The sequence below is a fragment of the Perissodus microlepis genome, chromosome 7 (assembly GCF_051167445.1).
Source record: "Perissodus microlepis isolate ML-2025 ecotype Zambia chromosome 7, ASM5116744v1, whole genome shotgun sequence".
Lineage (NCBI taxonomy): Eukaryota > Metazoa > Chordata > Actinopteri > Cichliformes > Cichlidae > Perissodus > Perissodus microlepis.
The window spans coordinates 45,949,849-45,967,615 of record NC_140467.1 but is presented as its reverse complement, the minus strand read 5'-3'; the positions used below and the strand labels follow the sequence as shown (position 1 = coordinate 45,967,615).

At 43.2% G+C, this 17,767-nt stretch overlaps 3 protein-coding genes across 3 annotated transcripts in view; 1 reads left to right on the top strand and 2 right to left on the bottom strand.

Moving 5' to 3' along the window:
- The window catches only part of LOC146383871 (cyclin-dependent kinases regulatory subunit 2), a 4,324-nt gene extending 3,715 nt beyond the window's left edge, over positions 1-609 (top strand). The window contains exons 2-3 of the mRNA XM_084935401.1: positions 1-8; positions 373-609. The exon at positions 1-8 is cut by the window's left edge and continues 120 nt beyond it. Of these exons, the coding sequence (XP_084791527.1) occupies positions 1-8; positions 373-419 (55 nt within the window). The 3' untranslated portion in view covers positions 420-609. The remainder of the gene's footprint in view (positions 9-372) is intronic.
- A 1,009-nt stretch (positions 610-1,618) lies between these two features.
- LOC146383870 (uncharacterized) lies at positions 1,619-4,785 on the bottom strand. The gene is made up of 4 exons (XM_084932468.1): positions 4,753-4,785; positions 4,021-4,342; positions 2,962-3,174; positions 1,619-2,827 (listed from the first exon to the last, which is right to left on the bottom strand). The coding sequence occupies exons 1-4, from the start codon at positions 4,783-4,785 to the stop codon at positions 2,583-2,585; spliced, it is 813 nt and encodes a 270-aa protein (XP_084788594.1). The 3' UTR covers positions 1,619-2,582.
- A 197-nt stretch (positions 4,786-4,982) lies between these two features.
- Positions 4,983-17,767, bottom strand: part of sema4d (sema domain, immunoglobulin domain (Ig), transmembrane domain (TM) and short cytoplasmic domain, (semaphorin) 4D) — a 32,063-nt gene continuing 19,278 nt past the window's right edge. Inside the window, exons 3-16 of the mRNA XM_084935400.1 lie at positions 14,292-14,425; positions 11,924-12,069; positions 11,763-11,825; positions 11,341-11,439; positions 11,144-11,237; positions 10,869-10,985; positions 9,196-9,347; positions 8,357-8,532; positions 8,044-8,200; positions 7,685-7,907; positions 7,354-7,466; positions 7,034-7,206; positions 6,826-6,872; positions 4,983-6,401 (exon numbers count right to left, since the gene is read on the bottom strand). Of these exons, the coding sequence (XP_084791526.1) occupies positions 5,386-6,401; positions 6,826-6,872; positions 7,034-7,206; positions 7,354-7,466; positions 7,685-7,907; positions 8,044-8,200; positions 8,357-8,532; positions 9,196-9,347; positions 10,869-10,985; positions 11,144-11,237; positions 11,341-11,439; positions 11,763-11,825; positions 11,924-12,069; positions 14,292-14,425 (2,710 nt within the window). The 3' untranslated portion in view covers positions 4,983-5,385. The remainder of the gene's footprint in view (positions 6,402-6,825; positions 6,873-7,033; positions 7,207-7,353; positions 7,467-7,684; positions 7,908-8,043; positions 8,201-8,356; positions 8,533-9,195; positions 9,348-10,868; positions 10,986-11,143; positions 11,238-11,340; positions 11,440-11,762; positions 11,826-11,923; positions 12,070-14,291; positions 14,426-17,767) is intronic.

The window sequence follows — 17,767 nt, the reverse complement described above, 5'->3', positions numbered from 1 at the left end:
CGAACCAGGTAATGCATGTAATAAATGTTATTGGCTTGCTTTTGAGCTGCTGAAATGTTGGCAACCTGGACTTGGCTGCAAATAAATCCATTATGTTGTTAAAAGCTCTTGTAAGTTGGAGTTGATTGTTGATGCTATTCGTGCACTGTTATGTCTGGTTGACTAGTAAAGCAAAAGTAATGGTTTTCTCCCAGTTCATTTAAATGCAGGCCCAGATGCCGAGATGCATCACCAGAATGGCTGCAGAGTCGTAGGACTTTGGCTGTAACTACAGTGTAGCACATCATTCTGGTAATAGGCCTTTAAAACACACAATGATCAGGCCTCAGGTCACTAACCTGTTTGTATATTTGTCTGCTATTGTTCTCCCAGAGCCACACATCCTTCTGTTCAGAAGACCTCTACCTCCGAAGCAATGACACAAGACCCCACCCTCGCACTACTGGAAGAGTCCTCCTGTGATCTTTTATTTAAAATTATTAAGTGTATACTGTCTGGCTGGTTGCTCACTGCAGCAGATGGTCAAATCTGGTGTCAGTCTCTCTGTGTCTTCAGTTACATTTGTTTAATTGTCATGCTCTGACCTTTACAGTAATAAACAACCTGCTAACCACCTCCTGTTTTTGGGTTATGTTCCTATAAGTGGTCACAAGAGGGTGGTGTGGCTCCACTGAACACCACCATGAAACCAGTGTTGTGCTGAAATACAGAAATGTGCCTTAGGAAGCCACATGTGGCTTCTTCCTCATACATTAAAAGAAACTTAACAGAGGCCCAAATTAAAAACAATTTAAGATAAACAGCTGTAAGTCTACAAATCTGAGGCACACGTGTCAAAATCAGCTTGAAACATTTTTTTTAATTAGATTTCAGTCAAGGCATTAACTATATATGATTTTCAAAGGAAATTCTTGATTATATTTACTACCATCATCTGCTCACGTTGTAATTTAAACACTAGAATGTGTTAAACTTGAAGGCATCATGACATAAGCAACAGCATTTAAACAGTTTATTTCTGCTACAGCGTCAAATAGGTAGTCACAGTTTTAATGTGAAGAAAATAACAGATGAAAAGCAGTGAGTGTGAAATAAAAGTTTCCATACTTGGGCTGAACTGCTTTTCTTTTAAGATAAATTTTGCATTTTGATGGCATGTTGTTAAAAGAAAGAGCTACAGGCCCGATTCCTGCCATCAAATCCTACGAATTGGGTTTTGGGCTCGATGATTAAAGACATTTTCACTCATTCCAAGTAGCTATGATGGACTTGACAGAAGCTTCTGAAGCCAGCACAGGTGCAAACATCTTAAAATGAATCTCCCAATAAACATTTGACATGTTCCATCACTTTAAAAATGCAAAACATTCCTTACAAGCACTGCTCTCAGGACGTTTGACAGAAATGGATTTTTGGTACAAAGGCAGCCCACGTGTTCTCAGATTGATGAGCTTCATCTCCTTGCAGAGTTTGGTTGGAGACTCCCACATTATCACTGCATATAGGTGACCCCAACCCCCCAACTGCCCTCACCCCTGCAGGAGGCAGATTGTAAATGTGTTGCTTCATGGTCCCCCAAACTCCTATCTAAGAAGCGGCATTGTTGTTTTTTTGACAGTTTCAGTGTCAAAGGTGTGGTCCACCTGGATGGAGGACCATGTTCGCAACCAGATTCAGCCAAGTCAACTCTTCACAGAGCTCTGTGGTCGTCACAGCTTTCCTAAAGCGGGAAAAACACAGCTGTACTACACAAGCAGTGCGATTTAATTACACAAGAGAAATGCATTTCAACAACTGCACATGCAGATGGGGAAATAATAGTTTGATCCCCTGCTCACGTCCAACGAAGGTAACAGTCTAAGTTTTATAGTAGTATCATTTTAATGGAGGCAGACTATTAACCAAAAACCCAGAAAAGACACATATATAATGTAAAAGAAGTATTTGATCCCCAAGCAAATCATGACTTATTACTTGCCTCCATTAAAATGAAAGTGCCATAAAAATATGACACTTTCATTTATTTGTAAGTGAGCAAACTTACAAATTAAGCAGGAGATCAAATAATTATTTCCCCCCATTTTAAAGCCACGAGAAAAGTACTGAGTCATTGACTTTAAAATTCTGTAATAACCAATGCACTGCTTTTAATCAACCCATTCGTGACCTACAGGTATTGTTTTCTATCTAGGAAGACAGACTGATATTAGTTAGATATTAGTCAAAAATGTCCAGTAACTTCAGTAACATCAAGAAATTTAGGAAATTTAGTTAAATGTCACAAGACTCACAAATGCCTGTATTGAAGGAGGAATCTCATTAGCAGCTTCTCTAAAAGGAACATAAGCTTTTAGTTACTCATGCAATCTACAAAATATGGTTAAAAGAACATGCGATTCGTACAACACCGTTAGATACATGATGTTAAAGGCATTTAAAGCTGTAGTCAAGGTTAATGATTGGTGTATTTAAACAAGTGCACTTCAAAGCTTCCACATCACCGTTTACAAAGCCCTTAAATCAGACCCTCATTTCGTTTGAACTAGCTCTTTCTTCGCATCCCTCGTTTCGTGTTATTGCTGCTATAAAAACCTGGACTTTGCACCTCTCCAGTACTCTTGATGAAAACAGCCTGGCAGCCTAAAGCCGAACATGCAGAGCAGGTTAAAACCGACGCACGTGACGCAAACACAATCCAGGCGACTGACCGGAGAAAACAGCACACTCAGACCTACCCAGGCCTTTTCCCATCTCTTTAGCAGTTGCTCGTGCTCTGCGAGCGCACCTCTCCACTGGCTCAAATCTCGGGTTGGAATGTTCTCTTCATCTGTCGAACAACAACACGCTTTATGGAAATAAACCAGTGCAATTATCCATCTCTGCCAATGGAAACAGCCAGTCCAGAACACTTCCAATTCCATTCTGCATGCAGGACTATAGTCAATATTTTCCACCTGATACCTCCAATAGAGAGCCGGAGGTCAACTTCAGACACGTCATTTCCTGTGCTGGCCTCAGCAACACAGTTATACCGTGCGTCCTTGATCAGCGGCCCCTCTTGGAGCCAGCTGCTCACTAAAACCTCCCTCTGACCAAGCGGCCGGCGGTACTCCTTTATGGGGGTGTCCAGACTGTGCCCGTTTACTAGCCAGTGAATGTGGACATCACTGGGACCTGTGGGACAGAATTGATGTTGACCTCTGATGTTTAAGGCACCACTGAGACATGCATGAAATGGGAAATACTTGCCTTTGGTTGGTCCACCTGTGGTCATCAATCAGTGAGCATGCATACTGCCTGATCTCAGGTCTGATAGGCAAACATTTTCTAATTAGTATGTATCTGTCCTCTCTATGGAGGCCTCATCTTTTGAAAATTCAACAGATGATGATAGTTAAAAAAAAATAAAGAAAAACAAACAAGGGTTGTAAACGTTTTACATTTTTATTTTGCCTCCCTACCAAGAACCACAGCCCCATTACGTCACCTAGTTTTATGTACATTGTCAAATGGTATTTTTTCCCCATATATACAAATATATTTACATTTGTTTACAGGCACAAAAATGATCTGGATAAAGAAAAGTGAACCCACTAAACTTTATTTTGAGGAAAGATTCTTAATATCCTGGATAAGGAGGATCCGTCCGTCCGTCAGAGTGTGGTCACTGGACCCGATCACTGAGTTTTCCAGCTTAATGAATCCCAGCTTAATCTTTTTAAACATTCACGTTTGCTTTGTTTTTTTAATGCAATACTCTTAAAAATGGAGGTCAATCGTTCCCACAAACACTTTAAAGCAAAACAGAAAAAAAAAAAGCAGGGAGGATCACTTGTTACACACAAACAGGAACTGACATGCTCGCACTCACTCCGAGTTAGCTGATGTTTGCCAACATGCGAGATGCAAGAGAGGAGAGTGAATGTGCGAGAGTGATGGGTTAAAAAGCAAAAGGAAGAAATTTCTGAAGGATTTAGATTCTGGGGTGTGAGCTCAGCCTACGTCACATGCAGCACTCACCCAGGGCGAGGCAGAAGAGAAGGAAGGCCTCCTGCGCGTGAACCCCCCAGGCCTGGTCCTTCAGCAGGGGAGGCAATAGTCTCACCTCGGCCTCCCGAGCCTCCGCGTTATGGGGCTTCGTGGAGGAGGGAGAAGAGGAATGGGGAAAGGAGGAAGGGAGAGCAGAGCGAGTGCTACCTCCAGAAGAGGACAGGGAAGATGAAGTGGCGACAGGAGAGGAGGCTGTGAGAGGGAGTGACGGAAGAAAAAGTACTGAGGAAAAAACAGGAAATTCAAACAGGGGCTGGCATGCAAACAGATAAAGGGGTGACGAATGAATGGCCTAAAAAGTTCAAATCAGCTACAATAAAACATTTTTTTTAAAAAGTAAAAACAACAAGGATGAAGATCACAACTACTTAGACAAAATGTTACCACAGATGTGACTCATTATAAATAATAATTCTCTGAAAATTGTCTAAAACTGAAGGCTTTATAAAATTACAATTAAAAAAATAACTTCTGATGTTGCCCCCCTTTTTTGTTAATCATGTCACACTGTACATTTTTACATTATTAACAGACCACATATGGAAAGGTCTCCGACAAGGGTTAATACACAGGACGACCAGAGTTGTATCTGTGTGGGGAATGTCGATTTCACAGGAAGGAAAATAATAATAATACTAATAAAACACGAGAGTCTGCACGCAGGAAACACAGTGGTACAAACAGTTTGATTCATTCTCTTACTGCCTGTTCACTGGGAGAGATTAAGGCCCACATGCTCCGGGTGGTGACGCTGTGCTAACCTAGGCTACAATATACTGAGCAACTCTTCCCTGAGAAATCAATGTAATACTGAAGCATTCACTGTGTAATGAAGTATTCACTGCTTTAGAAAATAAAAATAAAAAAATAAAAAAAAGTAAAAAGAGATGCAAATGCTTCAAATGCCCCCCCCCCCCCCCCTCCCTCCCCCCCCCCCCCCCCCCTCAGGCTGTACAGAAATGTGACTGCACTTTGGAAAGCATCACAGTAACTTACCAATTTGGTAAACAATGTTTCCAATTTGGAATGTTTAAAAAAAAAAATTGACAAAAATTCTCAAAAAAAGTAATAGCTTTTCTTGCTGGGCTAAGCTGAAGGAGCTGCAGCTTCCTTGAATACAGTTGTTTTTTTGTTTCTTTTTTTTTGCTTCACCATCACCATTAGCCCTAAAATTAAACAGCGGGAGTTAAAACTCTACAACTGGGAATGCCCGATCTGGGCCTCGGGATTCTTACAAAAACGTTGTGCCCTGGACAAAAGCTGCAAATGCAGAAAAAGCACGGCCCCCTGCGCTCTCTGTGCCGATAGGAGGGATCAAGTCTCTTGTGGCTAGCGTTAAGCTTCTGCATCTGCATCTGCATACTGAATGTCCTGAGATCCACAGTCCACATCAAAAGGTTTCTCCTTGGAGGGGCTTTCGTCTCCGAAACTGAGAGAGGGGACGCGACCGTTCCCGCACTCCGGCTCAGTTTCGTACCCCGTGTCACGGAGTGCCCGGAGGTTTTGAGTGGTTTGGCTGCCGTTCTGGGTCGGCTGCTCGGCCATGTTAATTTTCTCGATCGCAGAGGTTTCTATTAAACCTGCCTCACAGGCCCTGTACTCGGTCTGATGGGCGCTCTTGTGGCTGCCAAGTAGAGTGGCCCGCAGCCTCAAGCAGGGAGCTGGAAGGTACTGCATGTAGCAGTTGTACACCAGCGCAGCCATGAAGAGGAGGAAAAACAGGAGGAAGAGGAAGAGGAGGGCAGCGGTGTTGTTGTGCTGCAAATACTCTGCCGAGGGGTCCCGACTGTCAGGATGGGGGCCTTTGGAATTAGTGGGAAGAAGATTTACCTTTGGCTGGAGCTTGACTGTGCTGCTGGGGGGCGGGGTTAGTGACGCGTCGCTTTGGGGAGGGGAGGGTGGCAGGACTGTTGCTGCTGTGAAGCTGGGAGGGGCAAGGGCTGAAGTTAGTGCGGCTCTCTCCGTCTCTACTTTACCTTCAGCTGCACCCGTGGTAGCTGCCTCGTGGCCACCGAGGGTGGTGGTGATGACATGCCCCGCCTGGTGCGGCGGTCTGGGCGGAAGATCCAGAGTCAGGGTGTATCCGGCCAGCAGGCGGCTGAAGTTCTTGCCAGCAGCGGGAGACCACTCCAAGGACCAGCACTCATAGTACCCTTGGTCCTCTGGAGCCACGCTGTAAATGAGGAGCCCGTTTTCGGCTATGAGGTGGAAGCGAGAGGCCTCGGTGAGAACCGAGTCGTTAGATTTCCACATCACCTGGGCCAGGTTGGAATGTACCAGGCACGGCAGCTCGGCAGAGCTCCCCAGTTTCACCGCCACATGCCTGTAGTCCTTCCGAGACAGAGCTGGCACTAAAAATAAGCAAACAAAAGAGACAATTGTGAGTTTTAGATACTGTATGGTCTAATGGGGACAATTCCCAACACGAGGTACAAGTACCCCACACACTGCAGTAGGCAAGAAGTGTAAATAAACTGGGTGGACCTGAACAGGTTTCAGCAGAAAAGTTAACAGTTAACTAAGAGTAATGGATAAGCTGTAAAAAAAAAAAAAAAAACAGCAGCCAAAGGGAATTTGCAAATGATGAAAACCGATAAGTAATGACCAACAACAAAATGAATGTTTGACATGGCATGCAAAAGTTATGGCTGACTTACGGTCACAATCTCTTCATCTATGCATAACTTCATCTGAGTCACAGTTTAAATCACACAGCATTGTCCACTTTATAAAACTGAAGCCTGTATATGGGTGTGTGAGCGTGTTGAGGCCTACCTGCTGGACACATGTTTGCATCACCTTTCATGCTCTGGATCAGCCCCCTGCAAGACATGCATTGTTTTTATGAGTCAAAAAATACACATGCACAGTGCAATAACACAACTTCTATGCACAAAGACTGTAAAGCAGGTCAAGCTGGAGGACGAATCAGTGCACGTGTGTTTTTAGCTTTGTTTTAGTGGCAGTAAGAGTGACAGATTACCTGAGTGTTTGGCTGGCAGTGTCAAAGATGTTGACACATGTGGCAGTCTTCGGGTGCCAGGCGCAGTAGGGGTCTCGTGCCAGGATGCAGTCGACACACGATGAATACCTGCCACAGAAAGCTGTAGGAGACTGGACTACACCCAGGTCTGACCCAGCATACAGGGACTGTGTCTGTGGAAACGCACATTAACCACAAAGTTAATCGCATATATATCCAAGTGACTTATAAAAATGAGCCAACGTGATCCATATTTCACATTTTCTTGGTCTCGTTCTTTACTCATCTCCTAAAACTCATTAACAATAAAATAAATTGACCTCTGAGGACAGCAGCAGGTTTTTGATGGGTTCAGCGTTCTTCAGGAGCTGGATCTCCTCCACAATATGAACCTCATCTTCAACAAGCACCGACTTGTGCAGGACACCCTTATCTAGACATGAGAATAGTAAAAATGTCAGTTATTCTACAAAGGTAATCGCAGGAAAACGGGACTCTTTAATACATTTATCTGCAAGTTGGTGGCGAGACGCGGCTTTCTCACTGCACAGACATTCAAAGTTGACTGACTCAGATTTGCATATTTGCCTGATAAACTTCACAAGGAAGTGCTTGTAACGGCTTCATTTTCATTTCATCTTAACTGATCACCTGTTCCAGTGAAGATGACGTCATAAGTAATTTTGTCAAGTGCTTGGACCCTCTCCACGACAATCTGGGTGTAATTGACGTCTTTGGTGATGAGGCGGGGCCTGTTGCGGATGGGCAGGATGGGATCCTCCAGCAGGGGGTGGTCCTTAACAAACTGAAGGGTTTTGTCGGGCAAGTGGAGCGAGTTGTTCATGTTCTGCAGTCGCATCTGGTTGTTAATACACTGGTGTGGAAGACAAATAGCGATGACGTTAGTAATCAACTTCATATGACCAACGCATCCTCTTTTTTTCCCATGTAATTAACATGATTGCTATATTGAGTAGATCACATCTTGATTACTCATGGCATCTACTTACAGCTCCAGGACGTGGAGTAGGAGTAATGCCGTTGTACCGTACCCACTTTGTGTGGGACTGCTCCACCGTGGCCTTCTGCATGTACTTGCCCTTGGAGAAGACATCTTCCACATCCTTGATCTCGTAGGCACACACGGCTGACAAACCCACGTTACCCCTAGGTGCATATGTCAGGAAGAGACAATGAGAAGAGTGAAAATGAGGCAAGGGAGTGAGTTTCGAGTTCTGCATTAGCCTGGACGTGAATGCTGCTCTTTGCTTGCTTGTTTAACGCTCCCGACCCAAACCAATCCCAAACCTTGAAATCACTGACCACTGAGAGGTGAAGACTCCGTAGATGACCGTGTTTTTGCGGTCTGTCCCCTTCAGGATGAAAACGTCATGAACCACGTTGAAAACGAAGTTGAGCTCAGGCATGGAGCACACCAGCTTGGCTTTCAGAAAGGACGTCCACTTTTTCTGCAGAGTGCGCTGCCCTCCAAGGTCGCCCTGTCGTGACAATATTGGAGATATTTAGCAGTGAGGGATGAGAGGGCAGCTGGAGCACAGAAAGAATTTCCACTTTTTCTAACATGCTAAAAATGCTTAACAAGGAGCTCTGAGCATTGCGCCAAGTGGATTATGCACTTTCTTGCCCTACATTTTGCCTCTCAGGCAACATACAGGGACCCCTGACTGGGGGTGGAGTGCAAATACATATATGTCTAAAAAACTGTACATCCATTATTGCTATTTTATTTGGTAACAGGAAACAAGACTAAAAAGAAAAGATGTAGTTACAGTTGCATTTACATTTTCAAAGCAGTAAAACTTGAAATGAATAGTACAAAAAGATCTATCCTGTTTGTTATACTACTAACTTTGAAACGTTACAATACTCTGTTATGATGTATGTTGCAAGTTAAGTGCTTGCACTGGAACAGTGTTTTATATTGTCCACGTGCCATGGGTCTCTGCATGTGCATGCTGCAATTATGAGCTAAGGTTAAATTAAAAAAAAAAAAAATGAGGCAAAGGGAACTGGAAGGAGGAAGGGAAAAAAAGACTTGCACAAACATACATACACAAACATGCAGGACACAGGAAATAGTGGCTAAAGATGGATGGATTGATAGCGCTGGTATGTGCAGATGGCGCACAACGTGTACTGACCTTACAGACGCGCGCCACCCTGGGGATGAACAGCTTGCCAAAGAATTCGTATTCCACCGACACCTCGGTGAAGAAAAAGTAGATTTTGTCGTCCTCGCCATCTGCTCCATTTTCCCCTTCTCTGATCACGTCGGCGAAAACGAAACTGGGTTCTGGGAGGAAAGCAGAGAAAGGTATTGGTAAGAAAAAAAATCCTGGAGGCCACCAGTGCTACCCCTCAACCTCCTAGTAAATTTTGTAAATTTTGAAAATACTAGGTCATTTTCAGCAAACCTGACCTCTGACCTTGAGGTCCAGGTCACTGAGATTTTAATTCATCCAAGATTTAGATACTAGATGCATCAATGCTATCAATTTCAAAATCCTATATCACTTTGTTCTCGAGTTCTGGATGGCATTTCCTCTGCCTCCCGAGGCAATTTTTAACCAGCAGCATATGTCCTTCAATGCACATCCATAAACAAATATGTAGGACTGCTTCCATTTGTGCAATATCGCTAAAATTAGAAATATCCTGTCTCAGAGTGACGCTGAAAACCTAGTTCAGGCATTAATTACTTTAAGGCTTCCTTTTAAAAGGGAGTTTTTCCTTCCCACTGTCACCAAAGTGCTTGCTCATAGGGGATCATATGATTGTTGAGGGTTTTTCTCTGTATGGATTACTGTAGTGCCTACCTGACAATATAAAGCACCTTGAGGCAACTGATTTTGTGATTTGGTGCTGTATAAATAAAACTGAATTGAACTAAGTTATTACATTCACAAACCTGGGTGTCCTGCCTGGCGGAGTGACAACAATACCCCATCAGCCTTTTACGGCCAAGGGGTAAAAACTTTAGACTGCTCCCTTATTTCCCAGGGGGTTGGCACAGTGGATGGATGTGCGATTCTGTGCAGGGTTTATGCCGCATAACCTCCCTGATGCAACCCTCCCACTTACTTGTGACCCCCTGAGACTGGATTTGTGTCTCCTCCCAGAATCAAACTGGGATTTTTCACAAGTAGGGTGATATGGTACTGTAAAAAGTCTCACTGTATTCCTGAAGGTGGGATTAAGAGTCCTAAACTTTGATTAAATAAGTATGTGACACATTTAAATCTGACACACAGGATGGAGATAATTTGGGGATCTCCCTCTGGTGATGTGTAATGCTGTGTTCATATCAGCAACAATATCATAAAAGAGCCAAGGCCAGCTGTGTCACTCTTCATCATCATCTTTGAGCGTGTGTGTGTGTGTGTGTGTGTGTGTGTGTGTGTTTGCGTGTGTGTGTGTGTTAACATGGGAGCATGACAGGTTGATACTTCACTGGTTTGAGGCCTACTCAGCTTTGATCTGTCACACAGTCACAAATTGGTAGCCGTGTAGTTAAAAGCACTGCTGTGTTTTCTACACGGCCTCTAATTAACAAGAGGAAGGAGATTTTTTTTTTCTTGGTGTTGTAGTTGATGTATTTTGCCAACCAACAAAATACATATGTGAAAGTGATGCTGCAATAACAGGTCAATAAACTGCAGCAAAGAAGGGATTAGATCAATCCAGATCCATTAACATGAGTCAGTGGCACTCAGGGGACATTTCTACAAGATGAGATGTTTTCTCAACCTACAAAACATATTTTTAAAAGCTATTCTCCCAACAGCCTGACAATCGTTTAGTTCATTCAACTCACCATTAAGCCATGATGTGGAGTACTCTGTCCTCAGCAGAGACTGGGTTGGGGAGTATCTGGATATAATCGGTTCACTGCCTAAGAAATTATAAGCTGTCCCCGAGTACAGCACTCCATCTGATAGGAAAACAGAGAATAAAACATCAGAAAATTATTTTCCTTCTCTAAAAAACAAAAAAAACAAAACAAAGGGGATTGTTATGAATTTCACTGCAGCCATAACCAAAATAAGCACTTTATGAAATGAGATGAGAGAAGAGCTGGGCTCAACTCACCAGCCATGACAGTAGTAAAGCTTTGCGAGGGGTCAAAGGAGCACTTCCCTCTGCCGTCCTCGGGTTTACCGTGAAGTGAGAAGTTGCCAAAGTACTGAAAGAGGAGATTACTTATGAGATGAGGCGGCGGTGTTGATAAGTGAGTTTAAACAGTGAAGTACGGCGTCTGGGTAAAGAGCGGTTGAAAATTAACCTACCAGGTAATCACACTGAGGCTGAAAGGCGTGTGTGCCGCAGACATACAGCCGCGCGTCATCTACTGCTTGGAGCACTCGAATGTAGTTTAGACACTCCCTCTGAAAGAAGAGGGAACAAAACAAAAGGAGAATTATGACCTTGTGGTTACAGTTCGCCCGTCTAGACTTAATGTTAGACATTTTCAAAATTAAATTACATAACTTCAGTTATTTAATTTTGTCTTTCAGAAATTTGTCTTTTTCTTTGTCATCAGAGTATGAATTTTTGAATCGTCACCAAACCAGTGTTTTGGGAGGTCACACTGATCTTCGGTTGCCAAATTCTAATCAGGTCATCCTGAAGGAAAAAGTCCCTTAAAGAGACGGACGGACAGAGCAGCATCCATGCATACATCCCAGCAGGTAAGAGCTGTTAAACTAACCTCTTTTGATTTTCCTTTCAGCGTGCACATATTCATAGATTTTTCTGTAACTGGCCACTGAACCTTAAACAAACAGGAATAAAGTAAAAACATATTATAATCCAGATTATTTAAAACATCCTTCCACATGCATTACCATGAATCTTTTAAGATTTAACTACCTTCTTGTTTCTGACGCTCACATTCTTCTTGCTGAGCTCAAAGATGGCCTCCCTTGCTCCCACATACAGCGCATCCCTTTCTTCACTCAGCAGTAATGTGGAGTAGTTGAAGATGCCCGGCTCTGAAAACTCCATCAGATCTAAATCTAGCAGAAAAAAAAAAAAAAAATCATCATAAACCATTTTTTTACTCAATAACATCTGTATTTAACTGTAGTCAGAATTTAATTTACAGCTGATATGTTGAAATGAGCACGTGTACAGTAGAAGTAGCTGCTTTGAGAAATGGACCCATGCGCAGGCAAATAAATATTAACCAAGCCACAACAGTTTCAGCTTTCACATTCAGTCACAAGGGACAAAGTGCTAATACCCACTGTACACTGCTCTGTTTAAATTAGTGACTAGTAGGTGAACACGATCGAGCATTAAGTAGCTGAAGAGCGAGACGTTTCTTTGAAGGTGGAGCTAAACGGAGATCCAATGGACTTTTACTCATCGTGGACCCAGACACACGACTTTAGGTACATTGTTGCTGGACATTATCATTCTTTAAAACTGTCAGCGTTGTGTTTATGGTGTTTCTGTGGCCAAAAACACTTAAAAACAGCTTTAAGCTTCACTGCAATAAGCTCCTTATTTTGATTCTTGGGCTGTACTACAGTAGCTTCGCATGATTCACAGTGCAAACTAATCTTCGTTCAGTTTAAACTGTATTAGTGGAGCCTTTCAGTTCATCAACTATCTGAAACAAGTCGCTTTAAGCTCCTCCTTCTTTAGGCCAATTTTCTTCTGATTGGCTGCCCAATTAGAACAGCATGTGGCTGGCACTGCTGTGCTCACAGCCAGAACTGGTCATATTAAGCACAGATGAGATCCAAGAGAATAAAATCCTATGTGAAACCAAGCATTCATGAAGCAGTAAGCGAATAAAGCTCGCTACATTTTTTACTTTATTTTATGATTCCCAAAATTTTAGAACTAGGCCAGGTCGCACACCCGGGCTTGTGTAGCTGTACTGAGCGAGGTTTGCTGGATGAGGACCTGGAGCAAAACAGTGCGCTGTCTATTTGCAGTTTATGCATCAGAAGGTGTTCAATAAACCAAACGTTTCAGACCCGGTTTTGAGAGTTACTCGAAACCGTTTGAAACTAAGGTGAAACTAAGATAACAAATACTGGAAACATTGGAAAGTCCGGTTGCTCTTCATTGCGTCATTGGCTGTTTTTGTGCACAGCTGTGCATTCTTTAGCCAGCTGAGTGAAACTAGGTTTGCAGGAATAATAGGGAATTATATGCATCCACACACACAGGAGAATAAGGCAACACACTTTAATACACTTTAAAGGGACTCAAGTGTACATATGTAAGCAGGAACATTAACCAATGACAGATAATGAGGCCAGCAGAACACTATTTTCTGTTCTGTAACCGACCGAGTTGCATCAGTTCAGTCAGCAACGACAAGTGAGGCTAACAAAAGGTTTTAAAAAGGATGAAAGGAAGGATCCATGGATGTATGTATGGGCATTCTAGCTGGAGATACTGGCAAGACAAGTCCCTTGTATCTTGAAAAAAGGCCAAAACAAAAAGGGAAGTCAAATTTTCTGTTACAGAGTCATCAGGACACATCAGCGTTTACAGTGTGGTCAAACAGGCCCCAGACCACCTCGTAAGCAATTTTTGTGATCACATTACAGTGCATCCCTACAGCCGCTTAGCACTTATAATCACATCTTAGAGTCACACCTTTGTGCATCTCTGGGTACTCTGCATTAACATTATATAAATGAAAACTCTCATTACACTTTGCGTTGTGATTGATGGGAAAACCTGGGGGGAAGAGTTTGTGTTTGGATGGTTGTGCCAGGTGCAAGTGGGCTCAGGTTGCAGGTGCCAGGTCATAAACACTGCCACCATGAAAGCAAATACCCTCACTGACTGACTGAAACAGTGACTGTGACCCAGCGAATTGAGAAACATGGTTAAAGGGTGAGCCGCGCTTGTTCTCTTGCAGAGACAGAGTTACTTGAAGCTATTTCTGTAAACGGCAGCTTGCAAACAGCTTCTGCCTGACACACACACACACACAAAAAAAAGGGATCCAACTTGAGGGTCTGTGGTGAGGTTGTCTCAAGGTAAAATCAGGCGACAGGTGTTGACGTCTTTGCTTCACAGTAGATTGCTAAGTTATAACAGAGCTGTGATATATTAGAAAGTAATACAGAGAGTGCAGTTTGAGTTCACCAAGCACTGAAGTGAATGATCTTTATCACATATTCGTGTTTCAGACTAACAAGCATTACATTCTTACATTCTCTGATTCTATCATAATAACCAGCCAGCGGCATGTTATTTAACGCCTTACCTTGATGTCTCCAGGAAGTGCGAGGCACACCGTGGGGCCCGTGTGTGGAAACCTCCAGGAGCAGCCCCAGAAACACCCCCAGCACGCCAAAGCCCATATTAGACTCTGATAACTTTGGAACTGTGAAGTTTCCTCTGCAGGGACACACAAAGACAGCGAGTAAAGCCACGCGCAAAAACCCGTTCTGACAAAGCATTTCATCACATGCCACAGACAGATCGTATCAAGCGGCACAGACGCGAAAAGGGAACAGGTGTCAACTCTAGTTCCCTCCCGCTAAGCTAGCAGGGTTCATCGTCACACACCACACAAGCACACAAACAAATCAGAAATCAAAAATCAACTTTGACAAAATGATTCGATCACTTGTTGGCAAATAGCTGCAGCACTTGAAAGACTTTTTTGTGCAGTTAAATAAAGAAGAACAACAAATGTGGAGTTGAATGAGCTATCAGAGGAGCCAGTGAGGAGGAGACAGAATGAAGAGGCTGCACATGATCTAATATGACTTACAGTAGCGGAAAAGTTTGTTGTTGTTGTTTTAAAAATAAGCACAAAACTACAGACACACACACCCTATCCGGAAGATTAAGGAAGAATGCAGTGTGTGATTTGGTGTGAATTACAGTTTGACATTTTCATTTGTTGTTATGCGCAGACTGACGTGCCATCCTGCACCGCGTTATTGTTGAAGACTCAGACAGGTGTATCCGCTTGCCTCGGGCGATGATGATGATGAGGAGGATGACAATGACCAGACTGATGACAGCATTCCTGGCAGCTACCAGCTCTTATCAGATCCGGATGTTCTTTTCCATTTGTCAATTTGGAGATCGCTGTGATCAGTCTTCCTCCTAACAGCTCAGGCCTGCTGCTTTCACCTCAGGATGAGCCTGATAAAGCCTCCATTAAGCTGCTCTGTGTGCCATTTACGCAAATGTAAACGTTTCCAGGCCTGTCTCAGGTGGCTGACACTGTCACATGAAATAAAGCCAAACAAATCATATTCTTGTGTGCAGCTCTGAGCTTTGAAAGTCACACATTGCCGCCGCTTCTCTTCCTTGAAATGCTGTGTCATGTTAGCATAACGAATAATACTCTGGTGTGTTCAGTCTTTTTGTTGGGATTCTTCCTTCAAATCTGAAATGGTTAATATCCTACAGTTCAACAAACCCACATTTCAAAGTTGGCAGTTTTAGGTCAGCAGCAAAGCTGGGGTAAAAAAGCAAAGCTTTAAAGCTTAAGTAAAATATTAAAATAAATCTCTAAATCTGTTCTCAATCCTGCTTGTAAAACACGCAGCGATTGCCAAATTTACTGCTCTGCAGGGGACAAAACGGAAAAAAATGGAAGATTTGAGGTCAATATTATGACTGCCAATCAAACTCTTTCTGACATGAACTGGTTTACCTGATTTTATTTTATAAATATTAACACGGAAACAACATTACCTCTCAAAGTGATTAACGGACATAATGCAATTGCAAAGCTCAAGCACCGGAGCCCTGTTGGCGGATGGGCGCGTGCAACTCGCTGGTACCCTGCTTTGTCTCACTCATTTAACCCTTCTTTTACATAATTGGAGCAGACTGCTTACTGAGGCCTGCATTCCCTGTGTTATGTTCAACTAAAGCCAGTATTGTTGTAGTAAACAGGAAGCAGGTGGGTCAGGTGCTTTGCACAGTCGTCTCCTACGGAAGCGTATTGATCACAAAGCCGGTTTTTCTGGTTTGCACAACGGCACGATGAATGAAGTGGAAGCACCCATACAACACCGCAACAAACAAACCAAAACCAAAATAAAAAAACGGGTGGAGTAGTCACGCATGAAATGCGATTAAGGGTTATCAGATGTCTCGTAAGATAAGGATTAAATTTCAGGTGAATACCCACAAGGCGCCACTTTGAGCAAAATGTGCATAAATGTTTTATTGGGTCGTTTGTCCTCATTTTAGACCTTTTAATTAAAATGATAGAACATCGTTTAAGCTCAAAGAACAGATAAATCACTGTCAACTACCTTTTAATGACCTACTAGCACCATTATGTCACATTCAACTCAAATATAGGTTAGTAATTAGTTATTCGGGGGAGGGGGTGATGCATCACACAGCAGCACATACAGCCAATCAATGGAGCCCACCCCCAGCTGCAGAAAAAGAGGCAGGATAATAACTGATTATTGATTTGGTTTTAAATGAGAACAAATGGCCCCAGAGGCCATGGCCCTCTTAATAATAGGTCCCCCCCCCCCTTTTTTTGGGGGGGGAAGGTTTCCACCAACCTAATCTGGCAAAGATGGAATTCCATCCTGGCTTCAGGCATAGCCATGGACTCCACTCTGCTAAAGAGGGGGTCAAATACACAAGGACCTATTGTTTACTGAAGATGAGAGTAGCCTCCACTCTACTCCCACTCCACCACCCCCATCACATCCACATCATCACTGCAGAGCAGCCAACAATGAACAGTGAGAGAGAGAGACATCACTTCTCCCTCTCATCCCGGTCTTCTACAGTCTTGCCAATGTCTAAATGCCAGGGCAGCTTACCCACGAGGAAAGCCCAGAGCCAAACTAGCATTTTCAAAGATCACAAGCTCAGGAGCTCTGGATGCATCCCATTAAGATAACACAAACTGCTGGATGAGCGCAGCTGAGACTGTCTATGTTCGACCAAAAAGGACGGACATAACAACAGTGTGAAAGGACGAGATAACAATGCTTAATCTGCGCTGAAGACCCCAGGCATGCTGAATTTTTGTTTTTGTGCCTTTGAAAAATATCCTCTCATACCAAATTCCATAAATGAAAGCCTCCAAATACGTTCAATGCCCCATCTGTGCATTCCCGATGCCGCCCATCACTATTCCGAGTCACACCGAGGGCAAAGTTTAAGCTTCAAAACCCTCTGAGAGTCAGTGTTACAGTAGCAGAAAGCGCATACTGGCAGCTACTCTCTCCTGCTTTGAGATTTAGAGGAGTGGCCATACTGGCTGGGGATATTTAAGACGGTTACCATGCTGGCAAGTCTCTTTGAGGCCTTTGTGTTCCCCTCTCAGCTCCTTTGGCTGGGCAGGGAGGTTGACACCTGCTTGGGGCCTTGGGGTTCCCAGCACTGTGCTGTTAAATGGGCACTAATATTGGCAGGTGGCCCACTGAGGACAGAGAGGCAGAAACTGAAGCTGAGCATATCTGCAGTGTGAACTTTGAATGTCTGAGCAAAAGTAAAAGGAGAAGAAATAACCAATTAAAGTCAGTTTAAATGAAAGTAAAATGTAGGTTTGCACTTCTTTTAAAGGACCAAAGATGTGCAATCTTATTTAGCTGATTTATTCCGTTTCTTATTTTTGCTTAGCCCAATCACTTGAGGAAAACAAGCTGCAAGTTTTTGTTTTTTAATTTGTGTGTTTAAAGTGAACATTTTTAAAAACTGCAGTTCCTCAAAGAGCCACTCGAACACTGCTGCAGTAGTGAG

Bases quoted from the DNA above. Each gene is read 5' to 3' on its own strand.
- LOC146383870 (XM_084932468.1), bottom strand. From the start codon at position 4,785: ATGTGGGCCTTAATCTCTCCCAGTGAACAGGCA. The intron at 4,343-4,752 runs GTAAGAGAATGA...TGAACTTTTTAG, and splicing joins TCTCTCCCAGTGAACAGGCA to GCCATTCATTCGTCACCCCT. The intron at 3,175-4,020 runs GTGAGTGCTGCA...TCTGTCCCACAG, and splicing joins TCTCTTCTGCCTCGCCCTGG to GTCCCAGTGATGTCCACATT.